The sequence below is a fragment of the Betta splendens genome, chromosome 17 (assembly GCF_900634795.4).
Source record: "Betta splendens chromosome 17, fBetSpl5.4, whole genome shotgun sequence".
NCBI classification, from domain to species: Eukaryota; Metazoa; Chordata; class Actinopteri; order Anabantiformes; family Osphronemidae; genus Betta; species Betta splendens.
The window spans coordinates 15314493-15329106 of NC_040897.2; the positions used below are offsets into that span (position 1 = coordinate 15314493).

Sequence of the window (14614 nt, forward strand, 5' to 3'; positions counted from 1 at the left end):
TTGAATTTGTCAAACATGTGCAGAGTATGTTTTTGTGTTTTTGTGCAGACAAGAGCAAACAGGGAACTCTGGACTCGCTCGTCTTTGGCTTGTCAGCAGCTCGTGTAGCGTGTGATGCAGCTTTGAGTTTGGATTCTGGGGAATGTTGCTTTTTAAAATGCCATTTCTTTGTTGCTGGCGCAGTGGAGGCCTGTCAGGGAAGTCGTTGCAGACACGCTCTTTGCACATCAAAGGCTTCCGAGAGGAGTCTCGAAATGACTTTCATGTTGTCCCGTTGCTCTGCTTAGACGTGGACTTCTCCGGTGGGTCCTTGTCCTCCAGGTTCCCGTCCTTCCCTCGTTTGGTCCCAGTTTTCTTCTCTTGTGATGGAAGCACAGGAGGCAGATTGTAGAATTATGCAGGACGCACTGTTTCTTATATTCTTCATGTGTCATACTGGGTCAGACGCTGATGATACACGGGTCGGTCAGTTCAACTAAAGAACAGGGACAGATTGACTCATTAAAGATTACGATTGCATCAGCCACTTTTGGTCTGCATGAACAGAATGACTCTGAACCTGTGACGGTTTTTGTCATGGACGTTGAACTTCACATTTTCCTACCAGGCACTTTACAGTTTGCCTCTTCATCCGGATCTGCCATCGCACCCTCACACACTGAGCAGCTTGAGGTTTAGTGAGTGAGTAGCATGAGTCTGCTGAGTCACAGCCACGACCCTTCACCCTCCATTATTCCTTGGAAGACTCTGTACCCAGAGGGTTATGAAGCTGCACACGCTGGACCTCTGGCCATGCGGAGTCGTCTATTCTCTGGGTAATGACCGTCCCTTTAAATCAGAATACAGCACGGCTGAGTGGGGATTTACGGGTCCCTCTCCCTCCTCCGGTTCTGTCCCAGTGGGTCACTGCCTACTCTTAGTTATTATGAGGTAGACATATGGGGATTGAGCCATAGTGCCTGAGCTTAACAATACGTGTGTGCCTTTAGCATCATGATTCCACATGATAATGACTGCTAGCATGTGGAGCAGACACCTCCTGAGCCTGCTGGTGATAACAACTGTGACACTCACAGAACAGCACGATCACATCCTGGTGAAGCAGAAGCAAACGGGTCGGAACCGTTGCGGGTCCGACGAAGGCAGCGAGGCTGTGGACCGAGGCGTCGTTGAAGCGAAGCTGAGAAGGCGGAGGGTTGAGTGATGAAATGACAGCTGACAGAAGCTCCGTTTATCAGGACGGACGTTAGACTGAACCCAGCTTCATCTGCTGGTTTCATTTTATTAACTGAGACAGAATGAGTCTCAGACGTGAACACACTCTAGGTGTGATATTGAAGGTTCAGATGGAGGTCTCCAGGCCTCCAGCCTGAACAGGCTCTGAGCTCAGTGCCGCCGCCTGCTTCATGCTTGGCTGTGCGCCTGCTGGCCGCCATCAGGACGTTACTGTCGCGGCGCTTCCACCTCAGCTCGTCTCCGCTCGGTGCCAGAGAAGAAGCGCTTCCCTTTGGCCACTTCTGACAAAGGGAGCGCGATGACGTGTGGGTGGGGTATGGATTAACATACCCACAGCCTCCTGCAGTGAGGGGCATCACACACATATATCTATTAATGGCTGCAGTCTGGCTGATTAGTGCTGGTTCAGAGGCCGCGTTCAGCCTGAAGCGAGTGTGTGGTTTACGTAAGCGGCTGCTTCAATCCTTTAAAGAGCACCGGCTGCAAGCACGGCACGCTGCACTGATCTTACTTTCTGGCTCCAGCGTTGATCTGTTGCACGTGTGAGACATGGAGCATGTGAAAATCTCCCTGGCATCGCTGCACCAGCGGGAGGACGCAGGGAGGCGACGCAGGTTTCACCGTGTATGAAGGAGCCCTGGTCCAGGCTGCACAGCTGGGCCTCAGAACACACACTTGATGATGGACGGGTGAATGCACTTCACAATTGGAAGTCAATTAGGATTCCGATACTTTTATTTGAACAAATGTTTGCCTGTTTTTTTCTCAGCTGTGTTTTCATTTTGTTTCATGCATTTTCTCTTTCATCTGTTGTGTGTTGTTCACTCTGCCCTGTACCATCACAGCCGTGGACAGAAATTACAGCTTTGTTACAACGTTTGCATAATTACAAGCTTCGCCGCCACTAACATCAGTGCAAATTGAATGTGCTGCGAGTGAATGAGAGATGCATGACTTGCTCCGAGCTCTCGGTCTGATGCATTTTGCTCTTCCCTTCTTCTTGCTTTCAGTTTTCCTTTTCTTTGGTGTATGTAATGAATGTAACAGTGTCTCTGTTCTTCTTTTTCATTTGTAACTTGAATGAAACTAAAGGGGGACAAGCAGGTTCATTCTATGTGCATGTGCTTTCCCCCTAGACTCTGGCTGCCCTAACGAGAAATTCGATAAATCTGCTTCCAAACCATCTCGCACAAGCTTTGCATGTCCACTCTGGTCCTGAGGAAATTAACAAGCGAATAGAGAGCGCCATCGACTTACGGAGTGGCGATAAGTTGAGAAGAGAGCATATCAAGCCTTTCTCACTGATGTTTAAAGACTCCAGCCTGGAAGAGAAGGTAGCTGGGGTTTTAGACAGATGTGTTTTCCATTCTCTCTCCTTCCTCATATCTTTTCCCAGATGAAGATTTTCAAAGGCAAAATACCAGCCGACCTTTTTTCCCATCATGAGTAAGCTAAAGGCCTTGACATACTTCTTATGCACAGACAATCGATTTTTGATTTTACTTGACTCACACAAGTCATTGTTTTGGAAAAAGCTTTTTTGCCGTCACCGAGAGATGAATTTTATGCATTATACATAAAGCTCCTCAGGTTCCTCCTCTGCGCTTTCAGTGTCTGAAACGTGCCACCAGACAATAATTTAGCCAACTAATATATTTCTTTGTTATTAGTTTTTTTTTAAATGTATATAAAGGCTTAAGAAGGTTGATTAGAGATTTATATATATTTCTATTTATTTATACATTAAATATTTACTATAAATATATTTACATTAAAATTAAAATGATATGATTTCTTTATATTTTAAATTGCTCCTCCCGCCACCCCTTCACAAACAGGCAGGGAACGAATATAATTCACATTAACACATCATAAACTGAATGGCCACACAGTAGTACACAACCAACGCTCACATGTTTTCAATACTGGTTTGTTTGCCAACATGGTAGAATCCCTTCAGTTTACTCATGACCACGACGTCACGGACCTGTCAACCAGTTTTGTGGAAAAAGTTGACACGTTCAACTTTTTATTTTTTAACAGGAGCTCATCGCATTCACTTAAAAAAAGCTGTTGGTACATTTGTTTCCTCAGATTCTGTATCTCATCATACGACTTTTTCATTTCACATTATAGGCACAGTTACATGCTCTAAGCGGGAGCTTAGGGTGGATAAGGTTATGACAAATAAAATGCAGTCTGTCTCTACACCTTAATGCTTCACTGTAAATGCTGGCAGAGTCTCAGTGGATTAAAAAGTGGAACAAAATAGTGTGAATGTCAAGAATATTTCCACTTGAGGGAGCAGTACAACAGAACTATGCTCCAGTTAGTGTTGATGAGGTTCAGCAGTGTTAGAGCTAAAATGCAGAGCAGTCACATAACACAAGCAGCGAGAGTCCTCATCATGAGACGTGGAGGTCATAGTTTCCTGAAAATATATTTGGTGAATGCGATGCAGTCCTGTGGCCTTTCATCCAGCTTCCCATTTTTTGTTCCCTGACCTTTGAGTTGACCTTCATATTGGCACTGGTTTCCTCCACATTTGTGTTCCCCATCTTCAGAGCTCTACCAACAAACCTGTTTTTAACCTCTTCAGTAAATGTGCAGTGATTTGCTGTTGGCCTCCCTCATTTTTTGCCAAAGCTCGAACGTGGAACATCCTCTTGCTAATTTCCCAGCACCCTTTGAGAAAGAGACAGAGCCAGGATGGGGCAGTGGGGTCACGGGGGTCACGGGGGTCAGGACTGGGGCTGAGATGAGTCAGGCTGCTGGGCATCAGGTCTGGACCTGTTAACCACCACATTCACGTCACTGCAGAGCAAAAGGCATTGATTGAATTTTTACACTTTTGAGAAATTGGCTCATTTGGGAATTTGATACTTTTTTACTTTTCTACCGCCACTCATGGTTAGATATATTAATGTTTGGTTGATAGAGATAAAACTATATGGTAGCTAAAACCCTTTGCTCTTTAAGCTAACATTAATTATGTACTATTTTCCAAACCTGTTCCCAGTTTAGCTTATTTTGAGTTCTTCTGCTCATACTGTAGCTAACGGCTAACAGCTAACGGCTAACAGCTAACGGCTAACAGCTAACAGCTAACAGCAGTGCCTTCCCCAGGGCCCCACAGCTCCTGTCTCTCTCTGATGCTTGTAGTTGAACATGCATGCATTTGTGGCAGTGCACTGGTTTGTGTGTGTGTGTGTGTGTGTGTGTGTGTGTGTGTGTGTGTGTGTGTGTGTGTTTCTCTGTCTTTGTCCGTAACTTCTGTACCTTTTCCATCTTACCCTCACCTCCTCTTCCTCCGCCTCTCTCTCTTTTGTCTCCTCTTTGCGGGGCAGTACTCTCAGATGAGGGACGAGGTCTTCAAGTCCAACTTGGTGTGCGCCTTCATCGTGCTCATCTTCATCACGACCATCCAGAGCCTGCTTCCCTCCGCCAGGTAGGAGACATTACACAGTTCCTTTAATATGAAAGAATCCTTTGGGAGAAAATGCAAGAAAATAGAATCTTTAAAGGTCACAGAGGTAATAAAATACCTGGTTTTGACTTCCTGCTCGTTTGTTATCCTCCTGTCGCTGGATGTGTGTCTGCAGATTGGTAACGATGGTGATCCAGTTCTCGGTCCTCATCGTCCTTCATTGCTGCCTGATCCTAATTACGACAGCGGAGGATTATAAGTGTTTGCCCCTCGTCCTGCGAAAAGCCTGCTGCTGGATCAACGAGACCTACGCTGCTCGAAACGTCATCATCTTCGTCTCCATCCTCATCAACTTCCTGGCCGCCATGATCAACATAGTGAGTCTGGTCTGATGCTCCCCATGACTTCCTGTGTAGAGGCTCCTCATAACGTGCACCGTGGATGGAACATCAGTTTATAGAAAGATGTTATAGATTAGATATAGAGGTCCGACGTGCGCAGCAGTGAGTAAAACTTCAGTGTTCCCTGACAAATGAACGAACGCTGTGAGCATATTGGCGGATTTGAGACCTGATGAAAAGCTGTATGGAAGGATTTGAGTTTAATTCTATAAAACAACACTAATCCCTCTTTCTCCTCCTCACAGCTGTGGTGCGACTTCGACAAGTCCAGCACTTTCAGGAACCAGACGTTCAACGAGTCGGGCTCCATCCCAGACATCTGCTTCTACCCAGAGGTACCTGCTAAATGAGGGGTCTGAGTTCTGCACTCAGCTCCATCTGCTCCCCTGTTTTTCACGTCCACCACAGTGAGACAATGATAAATCAAACACCTTCCACATCTGCTCACACCCAGAGGGAGGTCTCGCCTTAGACAACGGTGACTGATGCTGAACCGTCACCATGTTGGGGAGCAAGGAGCCAGTAATTTTGTTGGTGCAATAGGAAACTGATTGATGGGTGTAATATGAGAGTCCAAACATATTTACTCACCAGGGTCAAAAAGGCAAAGCAGCTCCTTTAGATCCTGTATATGGAGACTTATTGCCTGTTGTTGTTGTTGTTGTTGTTTTGGAGCCTGACTGGATTATTACAGCACCAGGCCATAAACACCCTTTGCTCCATTTATGACTTTAGAATAACTTTTAAAGAAGTGAATCACGTTGGGACATGAATGAGTCTCTGAGTGACGGACGTTTCCTCTGGTCGCCAGTACTTCGTGTTCACCGGCGTGCTGGCGATGGTGACGTGCGCCGTGTTCCTGCGGCTGAACTCGGTGCTGAAGCTGGCCGTGCTGCTGGTGATGATCGCCATCTACTCGCTGCTCACGGAGGCCTTCTACACCTCGCTGTTCGTCCGCTACGACACCGTGCACCACAACACGCAGTGAGTCTGGTGGGATCTGTACTGCTACTGTACGTGTGGAGGTCGGACGCGAGCGCTGCTGGAGGGGAGCCAACATCTGTGGCTCCACCACCTGCTCAGGCAGCACTCGGCCTTAGAGCAAACAGCACGCGCCTCCTGCACGTTAGAAGCAGGTGACATTTACGGTGACTGACGAAGGCTTGAGGAGTATTTGAGAGGGGCTCTGTGCTCCTTGAAGGGACGGAGCCCCCGTCACAACTCATCATCATTTGTCCTTGTTTATTTAAGCATCATGAAAAGGCTTTTTCTCTTTGTTTCTACAGAAACTTCCTGGGAACCAAAGAGACATCTTTGCTCCTGATGGCCATGTTCCTCCTCGCTGTGTTTTATCACGGCCAGCAGGTAAAGTCAGACCACAGCTTAATCATTATGTGTGATTGGACCATAAAAACAGTAGTTGCCTTCAGAATAAAACAGAACCTTTTCAAAGAGAGGAAGAAGAGAAGCTTTGCTTTCAAAAAGTAATAAACTGGATTTTAGTTTTGAGGAACTTGATCAGCAACCACGCCCTGTTTCTACCTAATAACAGTGGCCCAGCGCAGCAGAGACACTGGGAGGTCGGTTCATCTGCGCAACAGCCATAAAGAAATCAGTCAAAACTTGGTGAAATGGTTGAATGGTGCATTTTGCACCCGACCCACCTCCGACCTCAGGGTCTGTGTCTGGTCGTGTCCCAAGAGCTTGGTTCAGTTTTCTGTACAGAATCTTATACAGTGTTTTGAGATGATTTCTGTTGTGAATATACCGTGTTTTAAACGGACATCAACAGTAAATGGGTCACAATCCTAAAAAAACACAGTCAGTCCACCTTTAAAATGCAGCAGGTTTAATTCAATAAGAGGAAAATATCAGAGCGCGTCAGACTTCATGACTGCGTAATATCCGTAATACTTCAGATAAAGAGCGAAGCAGAAAAAAACCCCTGATCGTCCATATCTGTGACATTACACGAGCAATTCTCTAAAGATGCAATCAGAGTCATGAGCCTGAAGGAAGCGCTGTGAGGGCCCTGCTTTCATGCGCTCGCTCTCCATGGCAACCTTTGATCATGGGAGTTGGGCGGCGGTTGGAGACGGCGGCTAGACGCCATAATTGAAGGCCTCTTTGTAGTCCCACAAAAGTGGAGAGCAGCTGCATTTGAAGTCGTCCGGGGCCGTATCGATTTCCCCGCTCAGGTTCACTGCAGACAATGAGGCCTCGCAGCAGGCGGCTCCGAGGGGCTGCCGGTGCGACGCCCGCCGCCGCTGATTCTGACTCTGCACAGGTGACGCTGCACGGACACGTCAGTGAGCGGCACCATCACATCACAGCCGCTCCTCGTCTGCAGCAGCTGCTGACGCGTCCATCACTTACTGCGCGCTGGCGGATTTACTGTAGCGATGCGTCGCCGCGCGCTCCTGGTTCCACACATTCATCTTAGAAATCGAAGTCTCTGTTTGCGAGGAGTCGAGTGATGCATCACTGCACACGCTGCATCATAAACTCATTAACATGTCTGTCAGCGCTTCCGTCTTGAGCTGTGTGTTCTGATCCTCCCATCAGGGCAAACATTAATCACAAATCTCACATCACAGAAATGTCTTACTGTCGAAGCCGTGAAAGGAAATGTTCACACAAAGACCGAGGGAAGAGATCCTGGTGCCGAGGAGAGCGATAGAGTCGCTTCCTTGGCTTCTTTCATCAGACCTCGCCTCCATTCAGGACATTAGAACGCATGAGGTGTCTGAGCCCGGAGCTCAGAAACATTTACACACCTATTTATCTTATGTGGAAGATAAAGTTCACAAAAAGTGTTTATTCATGTATATTTATCATCTACGGGCAGTGAGGCTCGAGGATCCAGAACCCACAGCTGCACTTGAATGGAGGTTTTTCAGAAAACACAACACAACTTTTTCTGCCTCTTGCTTCATGTTGTGATCAGAAAGTTGTGGAAACTCTGGGATAAACTCAGCTGAGCCCAGATAAAGCAGCAACTGGAGGTTAAAGGCTGAGACCCAATTACTTCAGCAGCCGCCGTCTTCCTTGTGATGAGAAAAAGTCAAAATGAGATTGAAGTTTTGGTTCAAACTCACAAGGGACTAATTGGCACCACAGTTAATCACAGAGGTTTCCTGGGCCGTTGTGGGAGGCAGAGAGATTTAATGCTCGCAGCCTTATCTGCCGCCCCTGAAATTAATTTTCATTCTCAGGGATTTGTCTTGTACTTTTGTTTGGTGCTAATGTATTTAAATGACTTTTATTAATTGTGCATTCAGAAAAGTCATTAATGTTGCCTGTGGGAATATTGTTTGCTGTTTTTCACTCTTTAATGTGATTTTTCACTACTGCAGCGTTCAGCAGAGCTTCTAACTCAGGCTCTGAACCAGCCCTGATCTGATGTTTGCGCTGCCCGTCGTCTCCTGCTTTCAGCCGGTCACAGCTGTGTTTGCTTTGTCCTCAGCTGGAGTACACGGCCCGGCTGGACTTCCTGTGGCGCGTCCAGGCCAAAGAGGAGATCAACGAAATGAAGGAGCTGCGAGAGCACAACGAGAACATGTTGAGGAACATCCTGCCCAGTCACGTGGCGCGACACTTCCTGGAAAAGGACCGGGACAACGAGGTGACGCTTCAGACCTTTCATGTGAAAACGAGGTCACAACCAGCAAAAGCTGCAGGAAGGACTTTAATCAATATTTGCCAACGCATTGGCTGCTTTCTCTTTGAACTGAGTTCTCGTTCTTCCTTCAAATGTTGTGCTACGATGAAACACATTCAGTCCTGTGCCTTTTCTGGGAAACCATTCATCAAGTGCGGCGCAGCGCTTTCAGGCAGCATCACCTCCTCTGACTCCTCACCTGCTTGTCAGAATTAGTCCCTGCGTTGGTTCCAATCTGCTCCCTGCGCCGTGGAAGCCAAGAAACGGCTGCGTAAATGCTTTTCAAACAACTGTACCGGCGCAGAGAGAGAGAGAATCGCTGGGGCGGTTCATTCAGCCGGAAATCTTTGCGGAGCCGGCAGCTTTTTTTGTCTTGCGCGTGTTTGATTTGAGTTTAATAACATGTTGTCAGTCAGCGGCAGCAGAACACATTGATTTGCGTCTCCGCCGCAGCAGTGACTCAGCTGCTCAGACTCTGCAGAGTCAAACTTTACAAAGTTTTCCTCTTTGTTTACCTTATCTCTAAAGGAGAGAGAGAGAGAGAGGGCGTTCTCATTTATAGTCTACAACACCCACACACACAACAACACTAATCCAATGCAGAAGTAAACTCAAGGCGACTACTTCTTACTTTGCTCAGACTCCTCAGTTTGAGGCTGGTGCGTCATCACCACTGAGCTAAATATTGGACATAATAACATTATTGAACTTTATATTCATACTACCTGTCACTAATTAGTATTCCGTGCTTTCTCCTCGTTCACCAACTGGCCAACGAGCGCTTGAACTGAGGCCAGTCATCACATGCTGGAGTCAAATCTCTGTATTGTCCTTGTCGGGCTTCTTCGGTATCGTCTCCTCCGATCTTCCACTGCCTCCCGACAAAAGGCAGCAGCTGATGCATTAGTAATGTCAGGAGACGGGAGCTGGTCTCATTCTGCTCCAGTGCCTGTTCCTAATTAAGAGAGACATGATTAAAAATGCATCCATTAGGATGGGTTGGGTCCTAATCACTCGTTACATTATTAATCAGCCTGTTTATTGCTGTGTGATTTAGATACTTGAGTCCTGGGTTAATAATAGGCTCCTACAACAACCCTGAGGTGGTGTTGGTGACCTAGAGCTGCCAGTTCTATCAGCGTATATCAGGTTTTAGCCTTATTTTTGTAGGAGCTGTTCTCATCAGGGTCGACTGTACTGTAGGTGCAGCCCTCTCTGCTCCATCCTTAGAGACTGGGCCCAGTATAGGACACAGGTGGACCCATGGAGACCAGTTGCTCATCACCAGAACCTTTCTCCTCACATCTCAAGTGTGGAATCCTTTACAGGGTTTAGTTCTGTCTGAGTTTCTATATATGATCTCAGCTGTTTGTAGGTTTTTATAATCGTATCGCTACTGTGTCAAGATGACAGGGACAGATTCACTGTGACATTAAAGCTAAGACTGGGCTCATGCTGGAGGATTACGTCTGGAACTAATAGAGCTCTATGGTGGAAGCATCTTCTGAAGCCAATTTATAAAATATCAAATAAGAATCACTGCAAAATAGCAACAAAACAGATATAAACACAAGTAAGAGATAAGAGATGCAATTAAAGTGTTGTGATGTGTGTGAGGAGCTTCTCGAAGCGGGTTAGACCTGAGCCACGTTCTGCTTCAAACTAATCACACAATCTCTCATACTCTTAGTTTCATGGACATTCTTTCCGAATTTTGGAATTTTAAAACTACACTAAAACCTGAAGGAAGGAGGGGGGGGGGCTGCAGCCCATTGATATCCTCTCATAATAGCCTGATTTTGTAATGTACACTAATATAAAACATGGGCTTCAGTCCAAATGTCCTGATCCTCCTGAAGAAACCAAGTCAGTTTGACTTTTGCCAACTTTCACTCTGGTTTTGGACTGAGCCCATTAATGGCGTCATGTCATCCAGGAAGTCACTGAAGTCATGGAGGCAGAGACAGGAGGCGGCTCCTGCTGAATTATTAACTCACAGTCTTGAACTGCACGTTTTGTTTGCCTTTCTATTATTAAACATTTCCATGACAACGTGATCAATTACCGCAGTTTCCTGTCAGCAGACGTGCCGCGCTGCTCGGTCATGACGTCACAGCGCCCCCTGGTGGCGGAGGCGGTGACGTGCAGCCGCAGCCTCACCTGCGGTGACGCACGGTCCGTCGCGCGGCGATGATGGTGCTACGACTGTAGAGTCACAGCGCTCTGAAGCAAGGCACACACACACACGTCCACGTGAATAAGCGGTGCAGGTGCAGGACTGTGCTTTAAGTTGCCAGAGCAGATCAGCTGCTTACGACTGTGAACGAGGAATAAGTCCTGACTGAACCTGATGTAAAGGCATTGTTCACTGTCGCCGCAGGAGCTGTACTCGCAGTCGTACGACGCGGTGGGTGTGATGTTTGCCTCCATCCCAGGCTTCGCTGACTTCTACTCCCAGACTGAGATGAATAACCAGGGTGTCGAGTGCCTGAGGCTCCTCAACGAAATTATTGCCGACTTCGATGAGGTGGGACTCCAGACTTTGAAGTGCGCCCACTCGTACTTCAGCCCAACTTTTAGACGTCACCATCTCCCACTTTTGATTAAACCAGAAGACTTATTCCTCAGAGCACTTCATAACTGATTAATGCAAAGGCAGGAACAACAGCAGGGCTCGGCCCCGCAGGATTTCACTACATACAGCCCTTCATACAGGCCAAGCGATACAAGCAGGGGCATTTGCATGTATTACTGATGAAGCAGTGATGATTTTATTTCTTCATATTCAGTTTGTTGCACAGAGACGTCACTGAATGTCTCTGTCCAGTCTGTGGAGGCAGAGTTAGTAGAGTTTAAGGCTTAGCAGACGTTTCAGCATCATAATAATCACAATCTGTGGCTGCGTCACAGTTGCTGGGTGAAGACCGCTTCCAGGACATCGAGAAGATAAAGACGATCGGCAGCACCTACATGGCCGTGTCCGGTCTGTCCCCTGAAAAACAGGTGAGATCATCCACGTCCTAGTGAGAACAGCTCAGAACCTCCTGGGGTCCAAAACCAGCATGTCTGCACCGATGAATGGACGCTTCCACTCTTCTTCTCTCTCAGCAATGTGAGGACAAATGGGGCCACCTGTGTGCGCTGGCAGACTTCGCCATCGCCCTCAACGAGAGCATCCAGGAGATAAACAAGCATTCCTTCAACAACTTTGAGCTCAGGATCGGTGAGAGCACAGATTCAAAGCTTGTCAAGACCAAACCAGGCTTTCGCTTTTGCATATTTCATTATTACATGTGTCAGATTTTGCTAAAGCACATCATTCATAGACCTCCACACGACAAATGTATCCAGTTCACATTGTTGCTACCTGTGTGTTCGACCTTTGACCTCCATCCTCCGTCTGCAGAGACTGATGACGTACGAGTTGACACAGTGACAGAACCCACTCCCGTGTGTCTCTGGCAGGTATGGCTCACGGCTCGGTGGTGGCGGGTGTAATCGGTGCCAAGAAGCCTCAGTACGACATCTGGGGCAAGACGGTGAACCTGGCCAGCAGGATGGACAGCACAGGCGTCAGCGGCAAGATCCAGGTGCCTGAGGAGACCTTCCTGATCCTGAAGGAGCGCGGCTTCGCCTTCGAGTACCGCGGCGAGATCTACGTGAAGGGCATCAGCGAGCAGGAGGGCAAGATCCGGACCCACTTCCTGCTGGGCCGCGTGCAGCCCAACCCGCTCATCCTGCAGCCGCGCAAGATCACGGGCCAGTACTCGCTGGCCGCCGTGGTGCTGGGCCTGGTGCAGTCGCTCAACCGGCAGAAGCAGAAGCAGATCCTGAACGAGAACAACAACTCGGGCATCATGAAGGGCCACCACCACTACAACAGGAGGACGTTGTTAGCGCCCGGCGGCTCCGAGGGGGGGGGCGGGCATCACGCCGAGGCGGCCGATAAGACGGAGCTGTCCTGAAGAAGGACCGGAGGCAGATTCACCAGAAGCAAAGATGCTCTCCAGGCAAAGTAATCCCAGTGGTTGGGTGGGTTCAAAAACTAATCCAGTCTGGTCCAGTGTCCTGATCCCAGTGCAGCAGGTGGGAGCCCACACCCACAGCTCGTGGTTCCGTCTGCAGCAGCAGGGCCCGCGGACTCCATGGAAGCCAAGTCGTTATTGTAGCACAACAAGCAGCTATGATGATGCAGGTGAGGCTGCTGGGTAATGTAGGCTCCACCCGACCCCACCAGCACCCGAAGCCCGCTGGGGTTAAGGAAGCACACGCACATTCACGCATAGAAGAAGAGGAGACGACTGCCTCGGTGCAGGCGTTCTCAGGGTCGATGGAAACATGTCGTACGGAAGGAAAAGCGCTCAGAACCTCAAGGATACACACAATGAATGTAACCAGAAACTACAGGGCGCACTGAGAACAAGCTGCAGACGTGCTGGTTCTGGACCTGCTGGATTTTAAGATTTGCCACTTTCTAAACACTGAATAAAGTTATGTCAAAGGTCTCAAAGCCATGAATGTCATGTAAATACGAACAAACATCAAATGTTCAGTCCACTTCTTTCTCTGGCTCCTCCCACTGGGGTTAATTCTGCCTCCTGAACCACTTCTGCTTGTGATGAATATCTGTAGCTTTGAAGGAGAAGGCGCTGGTGGTGCTGGTTTTCTGGTGGTGCCGGTGCTACCTGTGGTATCGGTGGTACCGGTGGTGCCGGTGGTGCCGGTGGTACCGGTGGTACCAGTGGTGCCGGTTGTGCCGGTGGTGCCGGTGCTACCTGTGGTGCCGGTGGTACCGGTGGGGGAGGGAGGGTCTGGATGGGACCACTGCTCTGTTTTCATCCACCCTCATCCGTTCAATCCCCTCGGACTGTTTGACGTTCCTCCTGTCTTTCCCTCTTTTCTGTGGCCCGGCCGTCGACCCATGAACCCCTGCCCCGCTCAGAACCCTGCCTGGTGTCAATGTTTCTTTTTTGTATTTCTTTTATATATGAAAACACAATAAAGGGGTCTAATTTTTGTATAAGCCGTGTGTGCAGCTGCGTTACTTGCCGCCGTGTTGAATCTGCCTCGTCTGCACTGATGGTTCCTGAAGACCAGAGCTGAGGTTCTGATGGATCACAGGAGACAAATGGTGAATGGAACCAGAACCAGGCTAATGAATCCTAATGAAGCACCTGGATGATCTGGAGACTGGTTCCTCTGTTCAGCCGTTTGTTCATTTAGTAAGAGTGTTAATGTTCATGTCCAGGTGTTTCCTGCAGTGACACACTGACCCTGCAGCAGCTGGTTGTGATGCAGTGTGTGCTAATGCTTCACTAGATGGCAGCAGACGACCGCTCAGATCCAGTCACAACCGAGGCATCAACACTATTCCATCTCATCTGCTGCTGCTCTGTGACCTCTGACCTCCTGAGAACGCTCATGGTCGTTCACTCATTAGGACGATGGTTTAAAGATGAATATACTGTAATTATGACACCAGGTTTGCCTGGCTGCAGTTTAACAGTAGCTCTAATCACATAAGAAAAGGTTTATGTCGGTCCACAGACTCTCACACACTCTGCTGAAACCATTGAGTCCTGTGTTGAGTTCATGTCGCCTGCTCGTGTGCAGACAGCGACGTTCAGGTTTTAGTGTGTGACGGCTCCGGGGCACGGCCGCCTCCTGCAGCCCTGCGTGTTCATGATGTAACTCTGCTGTAACAACGATGCGTTTGCTGGCTGACATTTGGTGGCGTCTTCGTCTGAAAGTCCCTGAGCTGTGGATGACACAGTGTCGCTCTCTGCGCTGCACTGCAGCTTTGCTCAGCTGGAAACAGGCCCGGACGTCCTGATCTCTGCACACGAGCGGAGCAGAGCCCGGAACAAAGTGAATGAAACACAGTGAGTT

General features: G+C 48.3%; 1 protein-coding gene across 1 annotated transcript in view; it reads left to right on the top strand.

The window, feature by feature from the left end:
- adcy8 (adenylate cyclase 8 (brain)) overlaps positions 1-13748 on the top strand; it is a 35621-nt gene extending 21873 nt beyond the window's left edge. Inside the window, exons 8-18 of the mRNA XM_029131261.3 lie at positions 2373-2570; positions 4584-4684; positions 4839-5040; positions 5310-5399; positions 5876-6048; positions 6351-6429; positions 8531-8689; positions 11106-11252; positions 11636-11728; positions 11834-11948; positions 12191-13748. Of these exons, the coding sequence (XP_028987094.1) occupies positions 2373-2570; positions 4584-4684; positions 4839-5040; positions 5310-5399; positions 5876-6048; positions 6351-6429; positions 8531-8689; positions 11106-11252; positions 11636-11728; positions 11834-11948; positions 12191-12690 (1857 nt within the window). The 3' untranslated portion in view covers positions 12691-13748. The remainder of the gene's footprint in view (positions 1-2372; positions 2571-4583; positions 4685-4838; positions 5041-5309; positions 5400-5875; positions 6049-6350; positions 6430-8530; positions 8690-11105; positions 11253-11635; positions 11729-11833; positions 11949-12190) is intronic.
- Positions 13749-14614: the final 866 nt, after the last annotated feature.